The sequence below is a fragment of the Oncorhynchus mykiss genome, chromosome 19 (assembly GCF_013265735.2).
Source record: "Oncorhynchus mykiss isolate Arlee chromosome 19, USDA_OmykA_1.1, whole genome shotgun sequence".
NCBI classification, from domain to species: Eukaryota; Metazoa; Chordata; class Actinopteri; order Salmoniformes; family Salmonidae; genus Oncorhynchus; species Oncorhynchus mykiss.
Genome location: NC_048583.1, coordinates 31924413 through 31947212, shown reverse-complemented (window position 1 = coordinate 31947212; position 22800 = coordinate 31924413). Strand labels below are relative to the sequence as shown.

General features: G+C 45.1%; 1 protein-coding gene across 1 annotated transcript in view; it reads right to left on the bottom strand.

Moving 5' to 3' along the window:
* Positions 1-22800, bottom strand: part of mapkbp1 (mitogen-activated protein kinase binding protein 1) — a 79215-nt gene that overhangs the window by 39800 nt on the left and 16615 nt on the right. Inside the window, exons 2-4 of the mRNA XM_036953814.1 lie at positions 21462-21553; positions 2649-2711; positions 865-922 (exon numbers count right to left, since the gene is read on the bottom strand). Coding sequence (XP_036809709.1) covers positions 865-922; positions 2649-2711; positions 21462-21553 — 213 coding nt within the window. The remainder of the gene's footprint in view (positions 1-864; positions 923-2648; positions 2712-21461; positions 21554-22800) is intronic.

The window sequence follows — 22800 nt, the reverse complement described above, 5'->3', positions numbered from 1 at the left end:
TTTTTATTTTTCATTTGAAATAAATATCATAGACTACAGTAGCAGCTAGGTAGAGTAAACCCATGGTTAGGGATGTTGGACAAAAGGAATTTGCTTTTGGTGCACTTCTTTAGAAAATAACACAATCAGGACAGCTGATGACGTCTAGCTCTTTTAAAGACAGAACAGAAGCAGACTGTGTGGACCTCCCTTTTAGTACATACATAGGGCAGCAGCAGCTTGCAGCACGGTCAGCTAGCTACACCACAGAGCACAGACAGGCAGGGTGTGCACCAGCACACACTCTATGCCTTCTGCTACATCCCTGGAAGTCTCCCTCTTGCCGTCTGTCTCTTCCCCTCCCTTCTCTCCTCCCTCCCTCTCTCTCTCCTTCAGACAGCCAACAGAGTCAGTCTGCCACCCTGCCCCCTCGTGCTGCCATGGCAACCCTGCAGCAGCACACACACATTCACTTTCACACACACTTGTCTGGCTAATAAGCTCTTAGTAGATGGGAGAGGATTAGACAAGCACGCACGAACGCGAGCCCATACACACACACACACACACACACACACACACACACACACACACACACACACACACACACACACACACACACACACACACACACACACACACACAGATGCAGTAGACAACAATCTGTGGGTATGTTTTGTAGCATTTACAGTTATAGAAGCACTCCTTTGTTGATGATGTGGCACAGACAGAGTTCAATTTATGAACTCTGGGGTTGTACACTGGTATGATAGCTTTGCGAAGCAGTGGCAGTGGAGCGGGAAACAGTCAGATCTTTTCGAGAAGGTTGCAGTCCATTTTATCACATCATCACAGCATGCAAAAACACAATCAGAAGACACTCACCTCTCCTGTGACCACATATTTGCCATCAGGGGAAAATGACAGAGTGGTGATGGTTTTCCTGTGAAGAAGAGAGACAGGAGGGAGGAGAGGAAACATTTTATTACTGTTGAAGAGAAGTATGAACGCATCCGGGTCTCAAAGGGGGTTTTCCGCTTGGGATGTACTCTATGACAATGGCATACTTATACTCACCACAATCAATACATCAATCTGATGATTATTATTATCATACACTGGAGTAGAGCTTAGAGCCAGGCTCCTTCACTTCTAACGTTCTGTAGTGGCTGGTTAAAAAGGTTTGATTTCAGGGTGTTTCTTTAACTGTTGAAGCAGTTATCCAGTCCAGTACTCGTACACAGAGATATTGTCTGCATCTCAAATGGCACCCTATTCCCTATGTAGTGCAGTACTTTTTTTTAAAGAAATAGTGCACTATATAGGGATTAGCAGTGGTGTAAAGTACTTAAGTAAAACATACTTTAAAGTACTACTTAAGTCGTTTTTTGGTGGTATCTGTACTTTACTATTAATATTTCGGACAACTTTTACTTTTAATTCACTACATTCCTAAAGAAAATAATGTACTTTTTACTACACCCGAAAGTACTCGTTACATATTTAATGCTTAGCAGGACTAGAAAATGGTCCATTCACACACTTATCAAGAGAACATCCCTGGTCACCCCTACTGCCTCTGATCTGGCGGACTCACTAAACACACTTGCTTTGTTTGTAAATGATGTCTGAGTGTTGGAGTGTCCCCCTGGCTATCTGCTAATGGTTTGCTTAATATAAGGAATTTGACATTATTTATACTTTGATACTTATGTATATTTTAGCAATTAGATTTACTTTTGATACTTAAGTACATTTAAAATCAAATACTTTTAGACTTTTACTCAAGTAGTATTTTACTGGGTGAATTTCACTTTTACTTGAGCCATTTTATATTAAGGTATCTTTACTTTTACTAAAGTATGACAATTGGGTACTTTTTCCACCACTGGGGAATAGGGTGCAATTTGTGACGCTCAATTTGTTCCTTAGCTAAACTGTCCTAAAAACGTTTGAGGCCTAGCCAAGCAGTTTTTATCTTATCAAATGCTGTACTAAGCAAATGCACACATGGCATTATTACTATACTGTAATCTAATCATGGCGCAGTAATAATTTGTTTGTAGAGTGATGAGCTGTAAAAGTAGGGCGACGAGGGTATAAAGTAAAAATATTAGCCTCCAGCCAGGAGAGCATAATGAAACAAAACGTTCTGGGTATATTACGGTTAGAATGGATGGAGCCAGCTACTCAGTCACACTGACGTGACCACATCTACTTTGGCTTTTCCCCACACATGAAAGGGGTTGGCAGAGGCTTTGAAGCCGTGGTGCTCCTTTGGTCGTTTGCTGACTCTCTGTCCAGTGCTCTCAGTCTTCAGTCTTTACATAAGCCATGTTGTGTTTGACAAGTCACTCCAGGTTAGTTCCCTGCCTCGCATTGACTCCAGATGGGTGGATTTACAGGGCCTAATAACAGGGCATCTACATGATGACTCTAAGCCACATATATGCACCAAATCAAGAGACACGAGTGTCATGGCAGGGCTGTTACAATCCTCAGTGCAGTTTTGTTTTTGTATGTATGCTATGTATGAGGACAAACCCTTAAGCCTAAGTGACAGTGACTAGCTGTCTGGATCCATCCATTCCCCTGGTGTGCCTTGCCTGCCTGGGGGTGACTGACCGAACAGGAGGCAGCAGCCATACAGTATGATGACGGACCCTCACCTGGAGCTGTTGAGGATGTGATGCTGTTTGTTCTTCTTGGGGTTCAGCAGCACCACCACACATCTGTAGGGAAGAAGCAGGGGAGAGGAGAAGAGAGGTTAGACTAACAAATCAATCCAATCAAAGTCGATTGGTTTATTGGTGTACTCACATTTCGAGATGTTATCACAGGTGCAGTGATATATAGCAACACAATAACAATATACACACAATTCAAAAAGTCAAAATATAAAAAATAAATCAGAATCAGCAATGTCAGAGTCTGGAATGAAGAGCAGAGTACCGGGCGGTAGCTGGCTAGAGACAGTGTCTGAAGTGCCAGGCAGAGTACTGGGCAGTGGCTGGCTAGTGATGGCTGTTCAACAGTGTGAGGGCCATGCCAAATTTCTTCAGCCTCCTGAGGTTTAAGGTGCTGTTGCGCCTTCTTCACCACGGTGTCAGTGTGGTGGGACCATTTCAGGTCCTTGGTGAGGAACTTGGCAAGGAACTTGAAGCTTTTAACCCTCTCCACTGCGACCCCTTCGATGTGGATGGGAAGTGCTCCCTCTGCTGTCTCCTGTAGTCCACGATCAACTCCTTGGATTTGTTGACGTAGAGGGAGCGGTTTTGTCCTCGGCACCACTCTGCCGGGGTACTTAACTTCTTGATGACAGTTGGCAATATTTTCACGTCCGGATGAAATGCATGCCCAAATTCAACTGTCTGCTACTCATCCCCAGAAGATAAGATATGCATATTATTAGTAGATTTGGATAGAAAACACTCTGAATTTTCTAAAACTGTTTGAAGCATGTCTGTGAGTATAACAGAACTTATTTAGCAGGCGAAACCCTGAGGACAAACAATTCAGATTTTTTTTTTTAGTTTTGAGGTCACTCTCTCTTCAATGGGTTTTCATTGGGAATCCAATTTTCTAAGGGACCTTCTTGCAGTTCCTACCGCTTCCACTGGATGTCACCAGTCTTTAGAAATTGGTTGAGGTTTTTCCTTTGTGTAATGAAGAAGTAGCCCTGTTCAGAACAAGGGTAACTTGAAGTGTACTGTTAGATAGAGGCGCGTGACCAGAAAGCTAGCTACAGTTTGTCCTGTCTTCAATTTTATAGATGATTTAAGTTAAAAAAAACTAAAGTTGTATACCAAAGTAGTTTGAAAGTTTACAGGTAAATCTTGAGATATTTTGTAGTCACGTTGCGCAAGTTGGAACCGGTGTTTTTCTGGATCAAACGCGCCAAATAAATGGACATTTTGGATATATAGACGGAATTTTTTTTTTTTTTTTTTTATCGAACAAAAGGACCATTTGTGATGTTTATGGGACATATTGGAGTGCCAACAAAAGAAGCTTGTCAAAGGTAAGGCATGAATTATATTTTTATTTCTGCGTTTTGTGTCGCGCCTGCAGGGTTGAAATATGCTTTTCTCTCTTTGTTTACGGAGGTGCTATCCTCAGATAATAGCATCGTTTGCTTTCGTCGAAAATACTTTTTGAAATCTGACACGTTGGCTGGATTCACAACAAGTGTAGCTTTAATGTAGCTTTAATTTGCTATCTTGCATGTGTGATTTATTTGAATTTGGCGCTCTGCATTTTCCCTGGCTTTTGACCAGGTGGGACGCTAGCGTTAGCCTCCTCCCTGAAGGCTGTATCGTCGTTGTTGATCAGGCCTACCACTGTTGGAGTTGTGCGTAGCCACGCAGTCATGGGTGAACAGGGAGTACAGGATGGGGCTGAGCACACACCCCTGGGGGGCGCCCGTGTTGAGTATAAGCATGGCTGAGGTGTTGTTGCCTACCCTCACCACTTGGACCCAGTTGCAAATTGAGCGATTCAGTCCCAGAGCCCTGAGTCTTAATCACGTTGGCCATGGAGATTGAGAGCCAATTGTCTTCGTAAGCAGCGGGGGCCTCCGTTGGCGGCTCTGTGTTGTTCTCCTCTAAGCGGTGCGAAGGTGGTGTTCAGCTTATCTGTGAGTGAGGAGTCAGTTTCAACGACATGGCTGGATTTCCCTTTATGTGAAGTCCCTGCCACATGCGTCTCGTGTCCGCGCTGATGATTTGCGACTACACTTTGTCTCTGTACGGTTGTTTCACCTCTTTGATCGCCTTACAGAAGTCATAAGCCTACTCAGGGGAATGACTACTACAATCAAGGCTCAGCAGTGTACTCCTAATTCATACCGCAATGTTCTAGCTAAAAAGAAAAGTTAGGTAAGTAAAAAAAAAAGTTAGGTAAGCAGTGAACATCAATAAAGCTACAGTGGAAAGTGTGGAATGAGTCACGACAACAACAACATGATATTCCCATTTACCAAGCATCTAGCCAAGAATGACCCATGAGCCGCACTAAAATAAAGTTACATAAATACTTAATACCCCTCTTTTGTACTTTTTTCGGTTAAATATCAGAGTAGCGTACAGCACGGTTACAAAGTCACTATGTGTTGGAGTAAGTAAATGAGTGCGCACTGAGCTGCATGGCCAAGCAAAAACCGTGTTGCCTTTTTAAGGTACTTCCATTTGTTGTTTCATCTCCCAGTGGGGTAACCCTCCTAAAAAGAGACTAAAAGAGAACGATGAACTTTTATCCTATTACATGGCAACAGGGAAGATGAGAGGACACATGGAGGACTTGTATATTCAGTCACTGACAACTTGTCAGGGCGAAGCACTGGGGTGATCATCAGAGCTGCTGAGAAAGCCTTTGAATTTAAGTGCTCCAGGTGTACAAGGGATACAATCAAAGGCACTACGACGTCATTGAGATTGTGCAGACAGAAAGGAATACAAAAGAAGCTGGTGCACCATGGGAAACTCTACAGTAGCCACACAATATTACTGTTTGCTAAGCTACTAGTAGCCTAAGTACCACAGAGCAGCTGACAAAGATCGTCTCAGGGGGTCTGCAAGTAGGCCTAAGTAAGACAATTGTAAACACAAAATGTTTTTCTTCCAGTGTACTTTCACTGGAACTGTAAGGTAAAAAAGAAAATGCCATAAAAGGAGAGAGGGAAAGCTGTTGTCATACTGCAGAGTTCAAGGGAAAATCCAATCAAAAATGTTAGTCCAATGTTGACATAGTCCCAAAATGTTTTGGATGTCAGCAGTCAAGTTTTCAAGATATTAGACTTTCAAGAAGCACATCATCATGATGGCCACATCATCATGATGCAAAACGCATCAAGCGCAGCTTTGAAAAAACCGACGGGTCTGTGCAAGTCAAGCAGATATTCCTACAACATTCCTCTCACTGCACACTAGCCAGATCTGAATCAGGGTTAGTTGTGGAATTACTTAAGGCAAGGGCTGATTTCAAAATTTTACTGCTAACCTACAAAGCATTACATGGGCTTGCTCCTACCTATCTTTCCGATTTGGTCCTGTCGTACATACCTACACGTACGCTACGGTCGCAAGACACAGGCCTCCTAATTGTCCCTAGAATGTCTAAGTAAACAGCTGGAAGCAGGGCTTTCTCCTATAGAGCTCAATTTTTATGGAATGGTCTGCCTATCCATGTGAGAGACGTAGACTCAGTCTCAACCTTTAAGTCTTTATTGAAGACTCATCTCTTCAGTAGGTCCTATGATTGAGTGTAGTCTGGCACAGGAGTGTGAAGGTGAACGGAAAGGCACTGGAGCAACGAACCACTCTTGCTGTCTCTGCCTGGCCGGTTCCCTTCTCTCCACTGGGATTCTCTGCCTCGAACCCTATTACAGGAGCTGAGTCACTGGCTCACTGGTGCTCTTCCATGCTGTCCCTAGGAGGGGTGCGTCACTTGAGTGGGTTGAGTCACTGACGTGATCTTCCTATCCGGGTTGGCACCCCCCTCCCCTTGGGTTGTGCCGTAGTGGAGATCTTTGTGGGCTATACTCGGCCTTGTCTCAGGATAGTAAGTTGGTGGTTGAAGATATCCCTCTAGTGGTGTGGGGGCTGTGCAGAAGGGCTTTATAAATACATTGATTTATTTGATAGACTTATCTTTTGTCATTCTAAAGTTTCTGAATGAAATGGGAATTGTGTAGGGATTGGGAATATTTTCCACTTGCTAAAACTCATCACTCACGATGCATTTTGCATCATCATGATGATGTGACCGGTGACACTTATTTGAAAGTACAATATCTTGAAAACTTGACTGCTGACATGCAAAACATTTTGGGACTGTATCAACAGTGGACTAATGAAAATAATACCAAAATATAATTTTGAGTGGATTTTCCCTTTAATAGGAGTCTCCAAATGTGCTGTACTGTGCTGAGGCATGGTCCTACAGACATGCCAAAAGTTACCTCACCTCAGTCCACTCCTAAAGAGTCTCCAAAGAATCAAACTGGGCACTGTGACTGAAACCCGATACACAGCATGTGTGATGCTTAATAGAGTAATGCTCCTCAGTCCTTTGCCCCTCAGTGAACTGTCTCCTACTGAGAGAGAGGGCCACAGAGAGGGAGGGAGCCAGGGAGGGTGGGAGGGGACAGCTCATGGCCGACAACAATCGTGGCAGACTTGGTCTACCCTGGCACAGCTCAACCCCGAGCAACTCACATTCCCTCAGATACATACACAGCATACACAGAGATTGTCGCCTCACTTCGAGTCCTTAGGAAACTATGCAGAATTTTTTTTTAATGTATTATTTCTTACATTGTTAGCCCAGAAAATTTGAAGTGTTATTACATAGGGCCGGGAAGAACTATTGGATATAAGAGCGACGTCAACTTACCAACACTACGACCAGGAATACGACTTTCCCAAAGCGGATCCTTTGTTCATACCACCACCCAGGAAATTGGATCTAATGCCAGAGGCCGACCCAAAACAACGTCGCCATAGAAGAGTTAGACGGAGCGGCCTCCTGGTCAGACTTCAAAGGCGTGCACACCACACACCGCTTCCGAGTACATTACCTGCCAATGTCCAGTCTCTAGACAACAAGGTGGACGAAATTAGGACAAGGGTTGCCTTCCAGTGAGACATCAGAGATTGTAACATTCTCTGTTTCACGGAAACATGGCTCTCTTGGGATATGTTGTCGGAGTCGTTACAGCCACCGGATTTCTTCATGCGTCGCGCCGACAGAAACAAACATCTCTCTGGTAAGAAGAAGGGCTGCGGTGTATGCTTCATGATTAACGACTCATAGTGTAATCATAACAACATATAGGAACTCAAGTTGTTCTGTTCACCTGACCTAGAATTCCTTACAATCAAATGCCGACCACATTATCTCCCAAGATAATTATCTTCGATTATAGTCACAGCCATGTATATTCCCCCAAGCAGATACCTCGACGGCCCTCAAGGAAACTTCACTGGACTCTATGTAAACTGGAAACCATATTGAGGCTGCATTTATTGTAGCTGGGGATTTTAACAAACCTAATTTGAGAACAAGGCTACATAAATTCTATCAGCACATTGACTGTAGCACTCACACGGGCAATACACTGGACCACTGCTACTCTAACTTCCGCGATGCATACAACGCCCTCCCCTGCCCTCCCTTCGGCAAATCTGACCACGACTCCATTTTGCTCCTACCGTCCTATAGGCAGAAACTCAAACAGGACGTACCCATGACTAGAACCATTCAACGCTGGTCTGACCAATAGGAATCCACGCGTCAAGATTGTTTTGATCATGCGGACTTGGAAATATTCCGAGAAGCCTCAGAAGAGGGAATCAAGCCTACAGGGAGGAGGTGAGGGCACTTGGAATGTGGTGTCAGGAAAACAACTTTTCACTCAACGTCAACAAAACAAAGGAGATGATCGTGGACTTCAGGAAACAGCAGAGAGAGCACCCCCCTATCCACATCAACGGGACAGTAATGGAGAAGGTGGAAACATCACGGACAAACTGAAATGGTCCACCCACACAGACAATGCAGTGAAGAAGGCACAACAGTGCCTCTTCAACCTCAGGAGGCTGAACAAATTTGGCTTGTCACCTAAAACCCTCAAGCTTTTACAGATGCACAATTGAGAGCACCCTATCGGGCTGTATCACCGCCTGGTACGGCAACTGCACCGCCCTCAACCGCAAGGCTCTCCAGAGTGTGGTGCGGTCTGCACAACACATCACTGAGAGCAAACTACCTGCCCTCCAGGACACCTACAGCACCCGATGTCACAGGAAGGCCAAAAAAACATCAAAGCTGGGACCGAGAGACTGAAAAACAGCTTCTATCTCCAGGTCATCAGACTGTTAAACACCCATCACTGACTAAGAGAGGCTGCTGCCCACATTTAGACTCAAATCATTGGCCACTTTAATAAATGGATTACTCATTACTCATATGTATATACATATGTATATACAGTTGAAGTTTACATACAGTTGAAGTCGGAAGTTTACATACACCGTAGCCAAAAACATTTCAACTCAGTTTTTCACAATTCCTGTGTAACGGTTTTCTGTATGTGAAGGAGAGTCGGACCAAAATGCAGCGTGTAGATTGCGATCCATGTTTTAATGAACAAACGTAAAACACGAATCAATGCAAACACTACAAAATAAAGAACGTGATGAACGTAACGAAAACCTAAAACAGCCTATCTGGTGAAAAACACATAGACAGGAACAATCACCCACAAACACACAGTGAAACCCAGGCTACCTAAATATGGTTCCCAATCAGAGACAATGACGAACACCTGCCTCTGATTGAGAACCATATCAGGCCGAACATAGAACTAGACAAACTAGACATGTAACATAGAATGCCCACTCAGATCACACCCTGACCAATCAAAACATAGAAAATACAAAGTAAACTATGGTCAGGGCGTGACAGTACCCCCCCCCCCAAGGTGCGGACTCCGGCCGCAAAACCTGAACCTATAGGGGAGGGTCTGGGTGGGCATCTGTCCGCGGTGGCGGCTCTGGCGCTGGACGTGGACCCCACTCCATGACAGTTTTAATCCCCCTCCTAAACGTCCCTAAATAGGTTACCCACCACAATGATAACATGGGACAGAGGGACAGCTCGGGACAGAGGTAACTCGGGACAGATGGGTAGCTCAGCACTGAGAGGAAGCTCAGCACTGAGAAGAAGCTCAGCACTGAGAAGAAGCCCAGGCAGGTAGTAGAAACTACCAGAACCTGGCTGGCTGGCGGTTTCAGCAGATCCTGGTCGACTAGCAGATCTGGAAGAATCTGGTCGACTGGCGGATCTGGGAGAATCTGGTCGACTGGCGGATCTGGGAGAATCTGGTCGACTGGCGGATCTGGGAGAATCTGGTCGACTGGCGGATCTGGGAGAATCTGGTCGACTGGCGGATCTGGGAGAATCTGGTCGACTGGCGGATCTGGGAGAATCTGGTCGACTGGCGGATCTGGGAGAATCTGGTCGACTGGCGGATCTGGGAGAATCTGGTCGACTGGCGGATCTGGGAGAATCTGGTCGACTGGCGGATCTGGGAGAATCTGGACGACTGGCAGATCTGAGAGAGTCTGGACGACTGGCAGATCTGGAAGAGTCTGGTCGACTGGCAGATCTGGAAGAGTCTGGTCGACTGGCAGATCTGGAAGAGTCTGGTCGACTGGCAGATCTGGAAGAGTCTGGTCGACTGGCAGATCTGGAAGAGTCTGGACGACTGGCAGATCTGGAAGAGTCTGGACGACTGGCAGATCTGGAAGAGTCTGGTCAACTGGCAGATCTGGAAGAGTCTGGTCGACTGGCAGATCTGGGAGAGTCTGGTCGACTGGCAGCTCTGGCTGCTCCATGCTGACTGGCTGCTCCATGATGACTGGCAGCTCTGGCTGCTCCATGCTGACTGGCTGCTCCATGCTGACTGGCAGCTCTGGCTGCTCCATGCTGACTGGCTGCTCCATGCTGACTGGCTGCTCTGGCTGCTCCATGCTGACTGGCTGCTCCATGCTGACTGGCTGCTCCATGCTGACTGGCGGCCCTGGCTGCTCCATGCTGACTGGCGGCCCTGGCTGCTCCATGCTGACTGGCGGCCCTGGCTGCTCCATGCTGACTGGCTGCTCTGGCTGCTCCATGCTGACTGGCTGCTCTGGCTGCTCCATGCTGACTGGCTGCTCCATGCTGACTGGCGGCCCTGGCTGCTCCATGCTGACTGGCGGCCCTGGCTGCTCCATGCTGACTGGCGGCCCTGGCTGCTCCATACTGACTGGCGGCCCTGGCTGCTCCATGCTAACTGGCAGCTCTGGCGGCTCCTTGCAGACTGGCAGCTCTGGCGGCTCCTTGCAGACTGGCAGCTTTGGCGGCATCCTGCAGAAAGGCAGCTCTGGCGGCTCCTTGCAGACTGGCAGCTCCTTGCAGACTGGCAGCTCTATGCAGACTGGCAGCTCCTTGCAGACTGGCAGCTCCTTGCAGACTGGCAGCTCTATGCTAACTGGCAGCTCTATGCTAACTGGCCGCTCTATGCTAACTGGCAGCTCTATGCTAACTGGCAGCTCTATGCAAACTGGCAGCTCTTTGCAAACTGGCAGCTCTTTGCAAACTGGCAGTTCTGAACAGGCGGGAGACTCCGGCAGCGCTGTAGAGAAGGAAGGCTCTAACAGCGCTAAACAGGCGGGAGACTCCGACAACGCTGGAGAGGAGGAGGGCTCCGACAGCGCTGGACAGGCGAGGCGCACTGTAGGCCTGATGCGTGGTGCTGGCACTGGTGGTACTGGGCCGAGGACACGCACAGGAAGCCTGGTGCGGGGAGCTGCTACCGGAGGGCTGGGGTGTGGAGGTGGTACTGGAAAAACCGGACCGTGCAGGCGCACTGGAGCTCTTGAGCACCGAGCCTGCCCAACCTTACCTGGTTGAATGCTCACGGTCGCCCTGCCAGTGCGGCGAGGTGGAATAGCCCGCACTGGGCTATGCAGGCGAACCGGAGACACCGAGCGCAAGGCTGGTGCCATGTAAGCCGGCCCAAGGAGACGCACTGGGGACCAGCTGCGTAGAGCCGGCTTCATGGCATTAGGCTCGACGCTCAATCTAGCCCGGCAGACACGCGGAGCTGGAATATACCGCACCGGGCTATGCACCCGCACTGGAGACACCGTGCGCACCACTGCATAACACGGTGTCTGTCCGGTCTCTCTAGCCCCCCGGTAAGCACAGGGAGTCTGCCCAGGTCTCCTACCTGGCGTAGCCATACTCCCTGTTAGCCCCCCCCCCAATAAATTTTTGGGGCTGCCTCTCGGGCTTCCTTGCCAGCCGTGTTCCCTCATATCGCCGGCTCCTCTCTCCGGCTGCCTCTGCTCTCCTAAGTGCCTCCACCTGTTCCCATGGGAGGCGATCTCTTCCAGCCAGTATCTCCTCCCAAGTGTAACAGCCCTTGCCATCTAAAACGTCCTCCCATGTCCATTCCTCTTTACGCTGCTGTTGCTGCCTGTTGACACGCTGCTTGGTCCGTTGGTGGTGGGTGATTCTGTAACGGTTTTCTGTATGTGAAGGAGAGTCGGACCAAAATGCAGCGTGTAGATTGCGATCCATGTTTTAATGAACAAACGTAAAACACGAATCAATGCAAACACTACAAAATAAAGAACGTGATGAACGTAACGAAAACCTAAAACAGCCTATCTGGTGAAAAACACATAGACAGGAACAATCACCCACAAACACACAGTGAAACCCAGGCTACCTAAATATGGTTCCCAATCAGAGACAATGACGAACACCTGCCTCTGATTGAGAACCATATCAGGCCGAACATAGAACTAGACAAACTAGACATGTAACATAGAATGCCCACTCAGATCACACCCTGACCAATCAAAACATAGAAAATACAAAGTAAACTATGGTCAGGGCGTGACATCCTGACTTTAAATCTGAGTAAAAATTCCCTGTCTTAGGTCAGATAGGATCACCACTTTATTTTAAGAATGTGAAATGTCTGAATAATAGTAGAGAGAATGATTCATTTCAGCTTTTATTTCTTTCATTACATTCCCAGTGGGTCAGAAGTTTACATACACTCAATTAGTATTTGGTAGCATTGCCTTTAAATTGTTTAACTTGGGTCAAACGTTTTGGGTAGCTTTCCACAAGCTTCCCCCAATAAATTGGGTGAATGTTGGCCCATTCCTCCTGACAAAGCTGGTGTAACTGAGTCAGGTTTGTAGGCCTCCTTGCTCGCACACGCTTTTTCAGTATGCCCACAAATGTTCTATGGGATTGAGGTCAGGGCTTTGTGATGGCTACTCTAATACCTTGACTTCATTGTCCTTAAGCTATTTTGCCATTTGGAAGACCCATATATCCACATCATTTTCCTGCCTCATGATGCCATCTATTTTGTGAAGTGCACCAGTCCCTCCTGCAGCAAAGCACCACCACAACATGATGCTGCCACCCTCGTGCTTCACTATTGGAATAGTGTTCTTCGGCTTGCAAGCCTCCCCCTTTTCCTCCAAACATAACGATGGTCAATATGGCCAAACAGTTCTATTTTTGTTTCATCAGACCGGAGGACATTTCTCCAAAAAGTACGGTCTTTGTCTCCATGTGCAGTTGCAAACCGTAGTCTGGCTTTTTTTATGCCGGTTTTGGAGCAGTGGCTTCTTCCTTGCTGAGCAGCCTTTCGGGTTATGTCGATATAGGACTCGTTTTACTGTGGAAATAGATACTTTTGAACCTGTTTCCTCCAGCATCTTCACAAGGTCCTTTGCTGTTGTTCTGGAATTGATTTGCACTTTTCGCATCAAAGTACGTTCATATCTAAGAGACAGAACGCGTCTGCTTCTTGAGCAGCTATGACAGCTGCGTGGTCCCATGGTGTTTATACTTGCGTACTATTGTTTGTACAGATGAACTTGGTACCTTCAGGCATTTGGAAATTGCTCCCAAGGATGAACCAGACTTGTGGAGGTCTACAATTTTTTTCTGAGGTCTTTCCTGGTTTCTTTTGATTTTCCCATGATGTCAAGCAAAGAAGCACTGAGTTTGAAGGTAGTTCTTGAAATACATCCACAGGTACACCTCCAATTGACTCAAATTATGTAAATTTGCCTATGAGAAGCTTCTAAAGCCATGATATAATTTTCTGTAATTTTCCAAGCTGTTTAAAGGCACCGTCAAAGGCACAGTCAACTTAGTGTATGTAATCTTCTGGCCCACTGGAATTGTGACACAGTGAATTATAAGTGAAATAATCTGTCTGTAAACAATTGTTGGAAAAATTACTTGTGTCATGCACAAAGTAGATGTCCTAACTGACTTGCCAAAACCATAGTTTGTTAACAAGAAATGTGTGGAGTGGTGGAAAAACGAGATTTAATGACTCCAACCTCAGTGTATGTAAACTTCCGACTTCAACTGTAATGTATTTTAAACCATCTATTCCATCTTGCCTATGCAGCTCGGCCATCGCTCATCCATATATTTATAGGTACATATTCTTATTCCATCTCTTTACATTTGTGTGTACAAGGTAGATATTGTGGAATTGTTACACTACTTGTTAGATATTACTGCACTGTCGGAACTAGAAGCGCAAGCATTTCGCTACACTCGCATTAACATCTGCTAACCATGTGAATGTGACCAATAAAATTTGATTTGAGGCTTTCCCTCCCATGGTCCATGGCTGTGTGTGGAGCAAGAGGGGATAGGTTGTATATAAATAATGGGAACGTTACAGTAACTGGCCAGCAGCCAGCCAGCCAGCTCTCCTGCCTGGCACGGTGTAAAAATAAAACAACAGTGAGAGAGAACGAGAGAGAGAGAAAGAGAATCAGGATGCACCCCAAATAGCACCCTATTCCCTTTGCAGGACACTACTTCTGACCAGAGCCCTTTAACGTAGTGCACTATAATGTAGAGATTCGGGTGCTATTTGGGACACAAGCTTAGTCAGTGATTGATTACCTAGGAACCCGGAGCGTGTTTTAGGCTGCCTACTTGCTGGTGTCACATTCAGAGAGCAGCCAGAGGACTTGTGGGAAGACAGGACATGCAGGCCAGCTGGGCCGGAGGGAGGGAGACCCCACCACAGAACAACTCCTGTCCCTGTCCGCTGTGCTGTCATCTCATTCAATAGGTAGAAAAGAAGATGCACGTTGCTGAGTGAGTGCACTACGATGTCAATTCCTTCAATGCCTTGGTGGCCATCTGGTTTGTGCTTTAAAAGCCTTCGTCAGCGGTAAAGGAATGCCTCATGGCTGTCTACTCTGTGGCATTACTTCAGCCAGAGCCACGGGGGTGGGAGGGGAATGATCTCATGTTTCAATATCCCATTACTCATCTCACCACAAACACTCCATATACTTCCGCCTTCCATAGATCCACTGGGGTTCACAGGGGAAGCGAGAAAGTTATTGAGTCGTTAGTATCTAGCATATCTATCCATCTATCTATAACATCATTATTGGATTGGAGTATGTATTTATATAGAGAATGTGATGGGATTGACAAACAGGGTTCAGATCAATGACCTTAGGAGGACGGCTGAGTAATCAAGGTGAGCGTCCTCTCTCAGGCAAAATAATCCTACACGTTCTCTTTCACACAGGGCAGACTGCAGTACTAGGCCAGCACAAACTGTCGACTGCTATCCTGTTTTGTCTATCCCAGACACTGCTGTTCATCCTGTGTCTGCAAGCACAGTCAAATAAACACAGTTGGCTATTTATTAGCAAAGCCATGAATCAGAAATTCACAGAATCTCTTGAAGAATATGTGCTGCATTACCTCCCTTGCAAGCTGGAGTGCTTGGTAGACAAAATTGCATGACTACAGTAACATGACTACAAATAAGCTAAGCATTACGAAAGGTCTTATGCTTTCGTCAGACTAAGCATGTTTTCCCCAACTAGAAAAGAACACTACTCTGCAGATGTATCCCAAATGGCACCCTATTCCCTATATAGATCTCTGGTCAAAAGGAGTGCACTATGTGTCCTAATCAATAGCTAAACAGCATATAGGGTGCCATTTGGGGCACATACAGTACCAGTCAAAAGTTTGGACACACCTACTCATTCAAGGGTTTTTCTGTATTTTTACTATTTTCTACATTGTAGCATAATAGTGAAGGCATCAAAACTATGAAATAACACATATGGAATCATGCAGTAACAAAAAATGATTTAACAAATCAAAATATATCTAATTCTTCGAAGTAGCCACCCTTTGCCTCCATGACAGCTTTGCACACTCTTGGCATTCTCTCAACCAGCTTTAAGAGGTAGTCACCTGGAATGCATTTCAATTAACAGGTGTGCCTTGTTAAAAGTGGAATTTCTGTCCTTCTTAATGCATTTGAGCCAATGAGTTATGTTGTGACAAGGTAGGGGTGGTATACAGAAGATAGGCCTATTTGGTAAAAGACCAAGTCCATATTATGGCAAGAACAGCTCAAATAAGCAAAGAGGAACGACAGTCCATCATTACAGACATGAAGGTCAGTCAACGTGGTACATTTCAAGAACTTAGAAAGTCTCTTCAAGTGCAGTTACAAAAACCATCAAGTGCTATGATGAAACTGGCTCTCATGAGGACCGCCACAGGAAAAGAAGACGCAGAGCTACCTCTGCTGCAGAGGATAAATTCATTAGAGTTACCAGACTCAGAAATTGCAGCCCAAATAAATGCTTCACAGAGTTCAAGTAACAGACACATCTCAACATCAACTGTCCAGAAGAGACTGCATGAATAAGGCCTTCATGGTCGAATTGCTGCAAAGAAACTACTACTAAAAGGACATCAATAAGAAGAAGAGACTTGCTTGGGCCAAAAAACATGAGCAATGGACAGTAGCCCGGTGGAACTCTGTCCTTTGGTCTGATGAGTCCAAATTTGAGATTTTTGGTTCCAACAGCCGTGTCATTGTGAGATACAGAGTAGGTGAATGGATGATCTCTGCATGTGTGGTTCCCACCGTGAAGAATGGAGGAGGTGGTGTGATGGTACTTTGCTGGTGACACTGTCAGGATTTATTTAGAATTCAAGGCACACTTAACCAGCATGACTACCACAGCATTCTGCAGTGATACGCCATCCCACCTGGTTTGCCCTTAGTGGGGCTATCATTTGTTTTTCAAATGGACAATGGCCAAGAAGGAGAATGATGGAGTGCTGCATCAGATGACCTGGCCTCCACAATCACCCAACCTCAACGAAATTGAGATGGTTTGGATTGAGTTGGACCGCAGAGTGAAGGATAAGCAGCCAACAAGTGCTCAGCATATGTTGGAACTCCTTCAAGACTGTTGGAAAAGCATTCCAGGTAAAGCTGGTTGAGAGAATGCCAAGAGTGTGCAAAGCTGTCATCAAGGCAAAGGGTGGCTACTTTGAAGAATCTAAAATATATTTAGATTTGTTTAACACTTTTTTGGTTACTACATGATTCCATTTGTGTTATTTCACAGTTTTGATGTCTTCACTATTATTATACACTGTAGAAAACAGTAAAAATAAAGAAAAACCCAAGAATGAGTAGGTGTGTCCAAACGTTTGACTGCTTCTGTACTTTCACAGCAATAAAACTATTGCTGTCCAACATGGTAGCAAGCACATAATCTTGTGAAATTATTCTGACTTCACAGCAATATAAATAAAATATTTACTTATCCGACAGGTTAAGTCATAGGCGCCTTCAGAATGTGCGGTCTACATTGGGCCTACCGGTATATTTGAGAGGCCATCGTTCAAAAATCATTTGAAAAACAAGTTAAAAGAAGAGCCTATACCTATGGCTAATTCATGGTAGGCTGAGTAAAAGTATTGCCACACGGTTACTACCATCAGCATCAGTCACCTATCAGCCATCTGGTGGGTTGGTTTAGCAGACTGACAGGTGGTCAAGCCTCTCAGATGAGAAAGCCCCGCAGGGTCTGTGGCGTCAACAAGGAGGGGATATCAGTTTCCTTCCAACCCAAGAGAGGAGAGACAGAGACCACCCTCCAATCTGCCAGTCCACTCCAGACCCTACCCTTCCCCCCCAAGCTGATACTGTCTTATTTCTCATCCTCTGTTCATGCTGAGACAGACTGGACGACCTTGTTGTTAATCTGCCCGTACTGCAAGTTTCCTGTCCTGTCTGCCCAGTACGGCCAGAGTAAGTGGCTAACAATGATGGTGATATCTAGTGTTTCCCTGAGCTCTGTGCCAGCTATGCTGCTTAAATCTGCTGAAACCCTGAAGGCAGCACACTGTAGCTGTCCAAATGTTGGCATCTATTAAACGTATTGCATCGGAGCCATGAGAGTGTGCAGCTTTTCTTTTCAAGTGAACCAATAAGAGAGACTACAGAAGAGACCGGCATACAGTAGTCTTCATAAAGAGGAAGGTAGAGCTCATGGGAGCCAAATATTTACTGCCTCAGGATTCAGGCTATTCTTAGTAGTCGAAGCATTCATTTGAGCTGTATTTTTGTATTCTCCTATGCATTTCTTATTTTGTCCATCCATTGCCTTAAGTCTTTACGGCATCCTTCTGAGAATACAGCAGGCTCAATTGCAAGCTTGCAGTTACAAAGGCTCAGGCTGTAGTAAGACCCTCCAGCAGAGAGCTGCAATGCAGCACAGAGGCAGAGCAGAGCCCACTCCTCTTCTCTGGAGCAGAATGGTCTAAGGAGTATTCCCCTCACACATACGCACATGCAACCCCCCCCCCCCCCCCCCCCCCCCCCCCCCCCCCACACACACACACACACAGACACACACAAACACACAGTGCTACTACTGACCCAGTTTGCTGCAGTGCGGTGCGGTCATGACGAGGGTCTGTGGCACACATCTATTCATGCATGTTAGATTTATCCAGCAGTAGGACATTTAATTCTCACTGAGGACATTTATTCCACATCACTAGACATGCCATCAGAGGTCTCTTCACAGTCCCCAAGTCCATCACATATTTTCGGCAAGGCAATGCACAGTATTATAAGGAGCGATGATCGCATGGAACTCCAATCTCCCATTACTCAAGCAAAAAGCAACATTTGATGTAAAAAAATATAAAACATCTCATGGCACATTAGGGACTGTGAAATGACACACAAACACAAGCACACACACAATCTAACACACACAATCTTTAGTTGTGTTGTTTGCAAATCATTGTATTTAAACGTGAGACAGTTGTTGTCCATCAGTGTTTTGTTGCTCGTCGTGTTTTATGTTTTTGTGTCGATCCCAGGAAGAATAGCTGCTGCTTCGGCAAAAGGATTCAAATTAACCAATACACGACAGATGCTGCTTCAGAGGACCCAGCCATACATTCATTCAAAGCCCATACAGTACTATCCTGTTCAATAATCGCACATATCGGATCGGGTGTGTTCGTAAATTCACACTGGAGTGCCATTTGCTCCATCTCTGCTAGGGTGAGCTGGTTAGGCTGTTTTCATGTTATCCAGAGCGTTGGTGACTGTAACTGTACTCCCGCTGGCAACAATTTAATTACGCTTTTTTTGCCAACGTTTACTGACAGCAGCCATATTCAACGGGTGTTGAGCGTTCATAAATTCATCAGTTATGCTGCGCTCTGACACACTCAGACGAGAGAGCTCCGAAATCGGAGTAGATAGCCAGAGTGAATTTACGAACGCACCCATCATTCTAGATTGCACTGTATATATAGCACAATGGAAATTGACCTAAAGTGTGCTGCATTCAGGTTCTGCCATAAATGTTCTTACAATAAAGAGGGGTATGTAAAGGTGTCATTTAAGACATTTGCAGCAAATGCTGATATCCTTCAGTCATCATAGACAAAACTAGTTGTACAACAAGGCCATTGTAAATCAAACAAATATCCTCCCTCGCCACACACTCAGCATTCAACAAATTGGGATCCTGATATTCCAGTTTCCCCATTCCCACATAGATGACTGTGCTGTACGGATGCGCGTCTTGATGATAAAACCAGCTGGCCCTGGGGGCCTATCAGTTATGAAACCACATAGGATTCATGTACAGAAACCACATAGGATTCATAACATCATGTGCCAGTAGAATGGAACAGTCCCACAATGATATAAGGCTACTTACTACTACAACAACACTACAGACAGACTAGAGTAAGACTTGGCATAGACAATCTCCTGTTTCTGCAGCCTAAAGCAGCTTGATGTAGGCTACAAGTACACCCCCTTGGACAGGATGCTAGTCAATCAGACCAAGTGTTGTATAAATAGAAAAATCTCATATTCTGAAGAATAGGAGCAGGTAGAGCTAGTGAAACATTCCTATATAGCCTAATGTTTTACTCATAAAAAGGGATACATCTATGGGGACCAGACCAGTTAATCTTTAATTAATGAATAGCTTTTGCCCAGATGTAATTTGTGTAGCTGTGCACAGGCACATCCAGTACCAGTCAAAGGTTTGGACACACCTACTCATTCAAGGGTTTTTCTTTATTTTTACTGTTTTCTACAGTGTAGAATAATAGTGAAGACATCAAAACTTTGGAATAACACATATTTAAGATTTTAGATTCTTCAAAGTAGCCACCATTTGCCTTGATGACAGCTTTGCACATTCTTGGCATTCTCTCAACCAGCTTCACCTGGAATGCTTTTCCAAGAGTCTTGAAGAAGTTCCAACATTTGCTGAGCACTTGTTGGCTGCTTTTCCTTCACTCTGCGGTCTACCTCATCCCAAACCATCTCAATTTGGTTGAGGTCGGGTGATTGTGCAGGCCAGGTGATCTGATGCAGCACTCCATCATTCTCCTTCTTGGTCAAATAGCTCTTACATAGCCTGGAGGTGTGGTGGGTCATTGTCCTGTTGAAAAACAAATGATAGTCCCACTAAGCGCAAATCAGATGGGATGTCATATCGCTGCAGAATTCTGTGGTAGCCATGCTGGTTCAGTGTGCCTTGAATTCTAAATCAATTCTGACAGTGTCACCAAGTTCCCCCACACCATCACACCTCCTCCTCCATGCTTCACAGTGGGAACCACACATGCAGAGATCATCCATTCACCTACTCTGTATCTCACAAAGACACAGCGGTTGGAACCAAAAATCTCAAACTTGGACTCATCAGACCAAAGGACAGATTTCCACCGGTCTAATGTCCATAGCTCATGTTTTTTGGTCCAAGCAAGTCTCTTCTTCTTATCGGTGTCCTTTAGTAGTGGTTTCTTTGCAGCAATTCGACCATGAAGGCCTGATTCTCACAGTCTCCTCTGAACAGTTGATGCTGAGATGTGTCTGTTACTTGAACTCTGTGAAGTATTTATTTCTCTTAACAGGAAAAGAAAACATCAGCAGATTCACTGGGAATACATTACATAGTTGGAGAAGCAATTCTCCAAGCCGCAGCTTCCTACTAATTGTCAAACATAGACAACTGATACATTATACTGGTTGTTGGGGTGGGATTTGCATGGGGTGGCTTCAGAATTTATTTGGGTATCCATCATTTCTTCCCCATTGGTAGGAAGAAGTTTGGTCCAAATCAGATGTTGGGTACTGTATTTACTGAATATTATCTGAATCCTATAAATTAAAATGCAATAAATGTAATTAATATTAGCTTAATTTCTCAGAGACCAAATGTTATTTTAACAAAATAACTACAGAAACAGAAACTAACTACAGAAACAATTTTTAAATAATCTGATATGGTGGGTGTCATGGCTTGCTGAAATGACATGGAAAGACAACAGAAAAAAGAACAACAAACATTGCATTGAAGTTGACTAAACAAGTAGCAGAAAGACAAGATGTGGGAATTTAAACAAGGTGCAGGACTAGGCATACACAGTCAACGTATTCCCTGTACTACTACACATTCATTGTCATGTATTTCTGTGGATTTCTCCACAAATTAGGTGCAATTGTTGGGTGTGGTTTTGGTGTGTAACGGGTGTTCACCGCGGTCACTCACCCAGCTGGGTAAGCCACTAGTCCGGAGCGAGGGTCGCAGGCCAAAGCACGGTTCCCAAATGCTGTGATCCCCAGCACCTTCTCTAATGTGACCTGAAAAATAAATAACACAAAGCTTATTACATCTCCACAATAAAATGAATGGAAACACACATTACATTACACCATGTACAGTGCCTTGCAAAAGTATTCGGCCCCCTTGAACTTTGCAACCTTTTGCCACATTTCAGGCTTCAAACATAAAGATATAAAACTGTATTTTTTTGTGAAGAATCAACAACAAGTGGGACACAATCATGAAGTGGAACGACATTTATTGGATATTTCAAACTTTTTTAACAAATCAAAAACTGAAAAATTGGGCGTGCAAAATTATTCAGCCCCTTTACTTTCAGTGCAGCAAACTCTCTCCAGAAGTTCAGTGAGGATCTCTGAATGATCCAATGTTGACCTAAATGACTAATGATGATAAATACAATCCACCTGTGTGTAATCAAGTCTCCGTATAAATGCACATGCACTGTGATAGTCTCAGAGGTCCGTCAAAAGCGCAGAGAGCATCATGAAGAACAAGGAACACACCAGGCAGGTCCGAGATACTGTTGTGAAGAAGTTTAAAGCCGGATTTGGATACAAAAAGATTTCCCAAGCTTTAAACATCCCAAGGAGCACTGTGCAAGCGATAATATTGAAATGGAAGGAGTATCAGACCACTGCAAATCTGCCAAGACCTGGCCGTCCCTCTAAACTTTCAGCTCATACAAGGAGAAGACTGATCAGAGATGCAGCCAAGAGGCCCATGATCACTCTGGATGAACTGCAGAGATCTACAGCTGAGGTGGGAGACTCTGTCCATAGGACAACAATCAGTCTTATATTGCACAAATCTGGCCTGTATGGAAAAGTGGCAAGAAGAAAGCCATTTCTTAAAGATATCCATAAAAAGTGTCGTTTAAAGTTTGCCACAAGCCACCTGGGAGACACACCAAACATGTGGAAGAAGGTGCTCTGGTCAGATGAAACCAAAATTGAACTTTTTGGCAACCATGCAAAACGTTATGTTTGGCGTAAAAGCAACACAGCTCATCACACTGAACACACCATCCCCACTGTCAAACATGGTGGTGGCAGCATCATGGTTTGGGCCTGCTTTTCTTCAGCAGGGACAGGGAAGATGGTTAAAATTGATGGGAAGATGGATGGAGCCAAATACAGGACCATTCTGGAAGAAAACCTGATGGAGTCTGCAAAAGACCTGAGACTGGGACGGAGATTTGTCTTCCAACAAGGCAATGATCCAAAACATAAAGCAAAATCTACACTGGAATGGTTCAAAAATA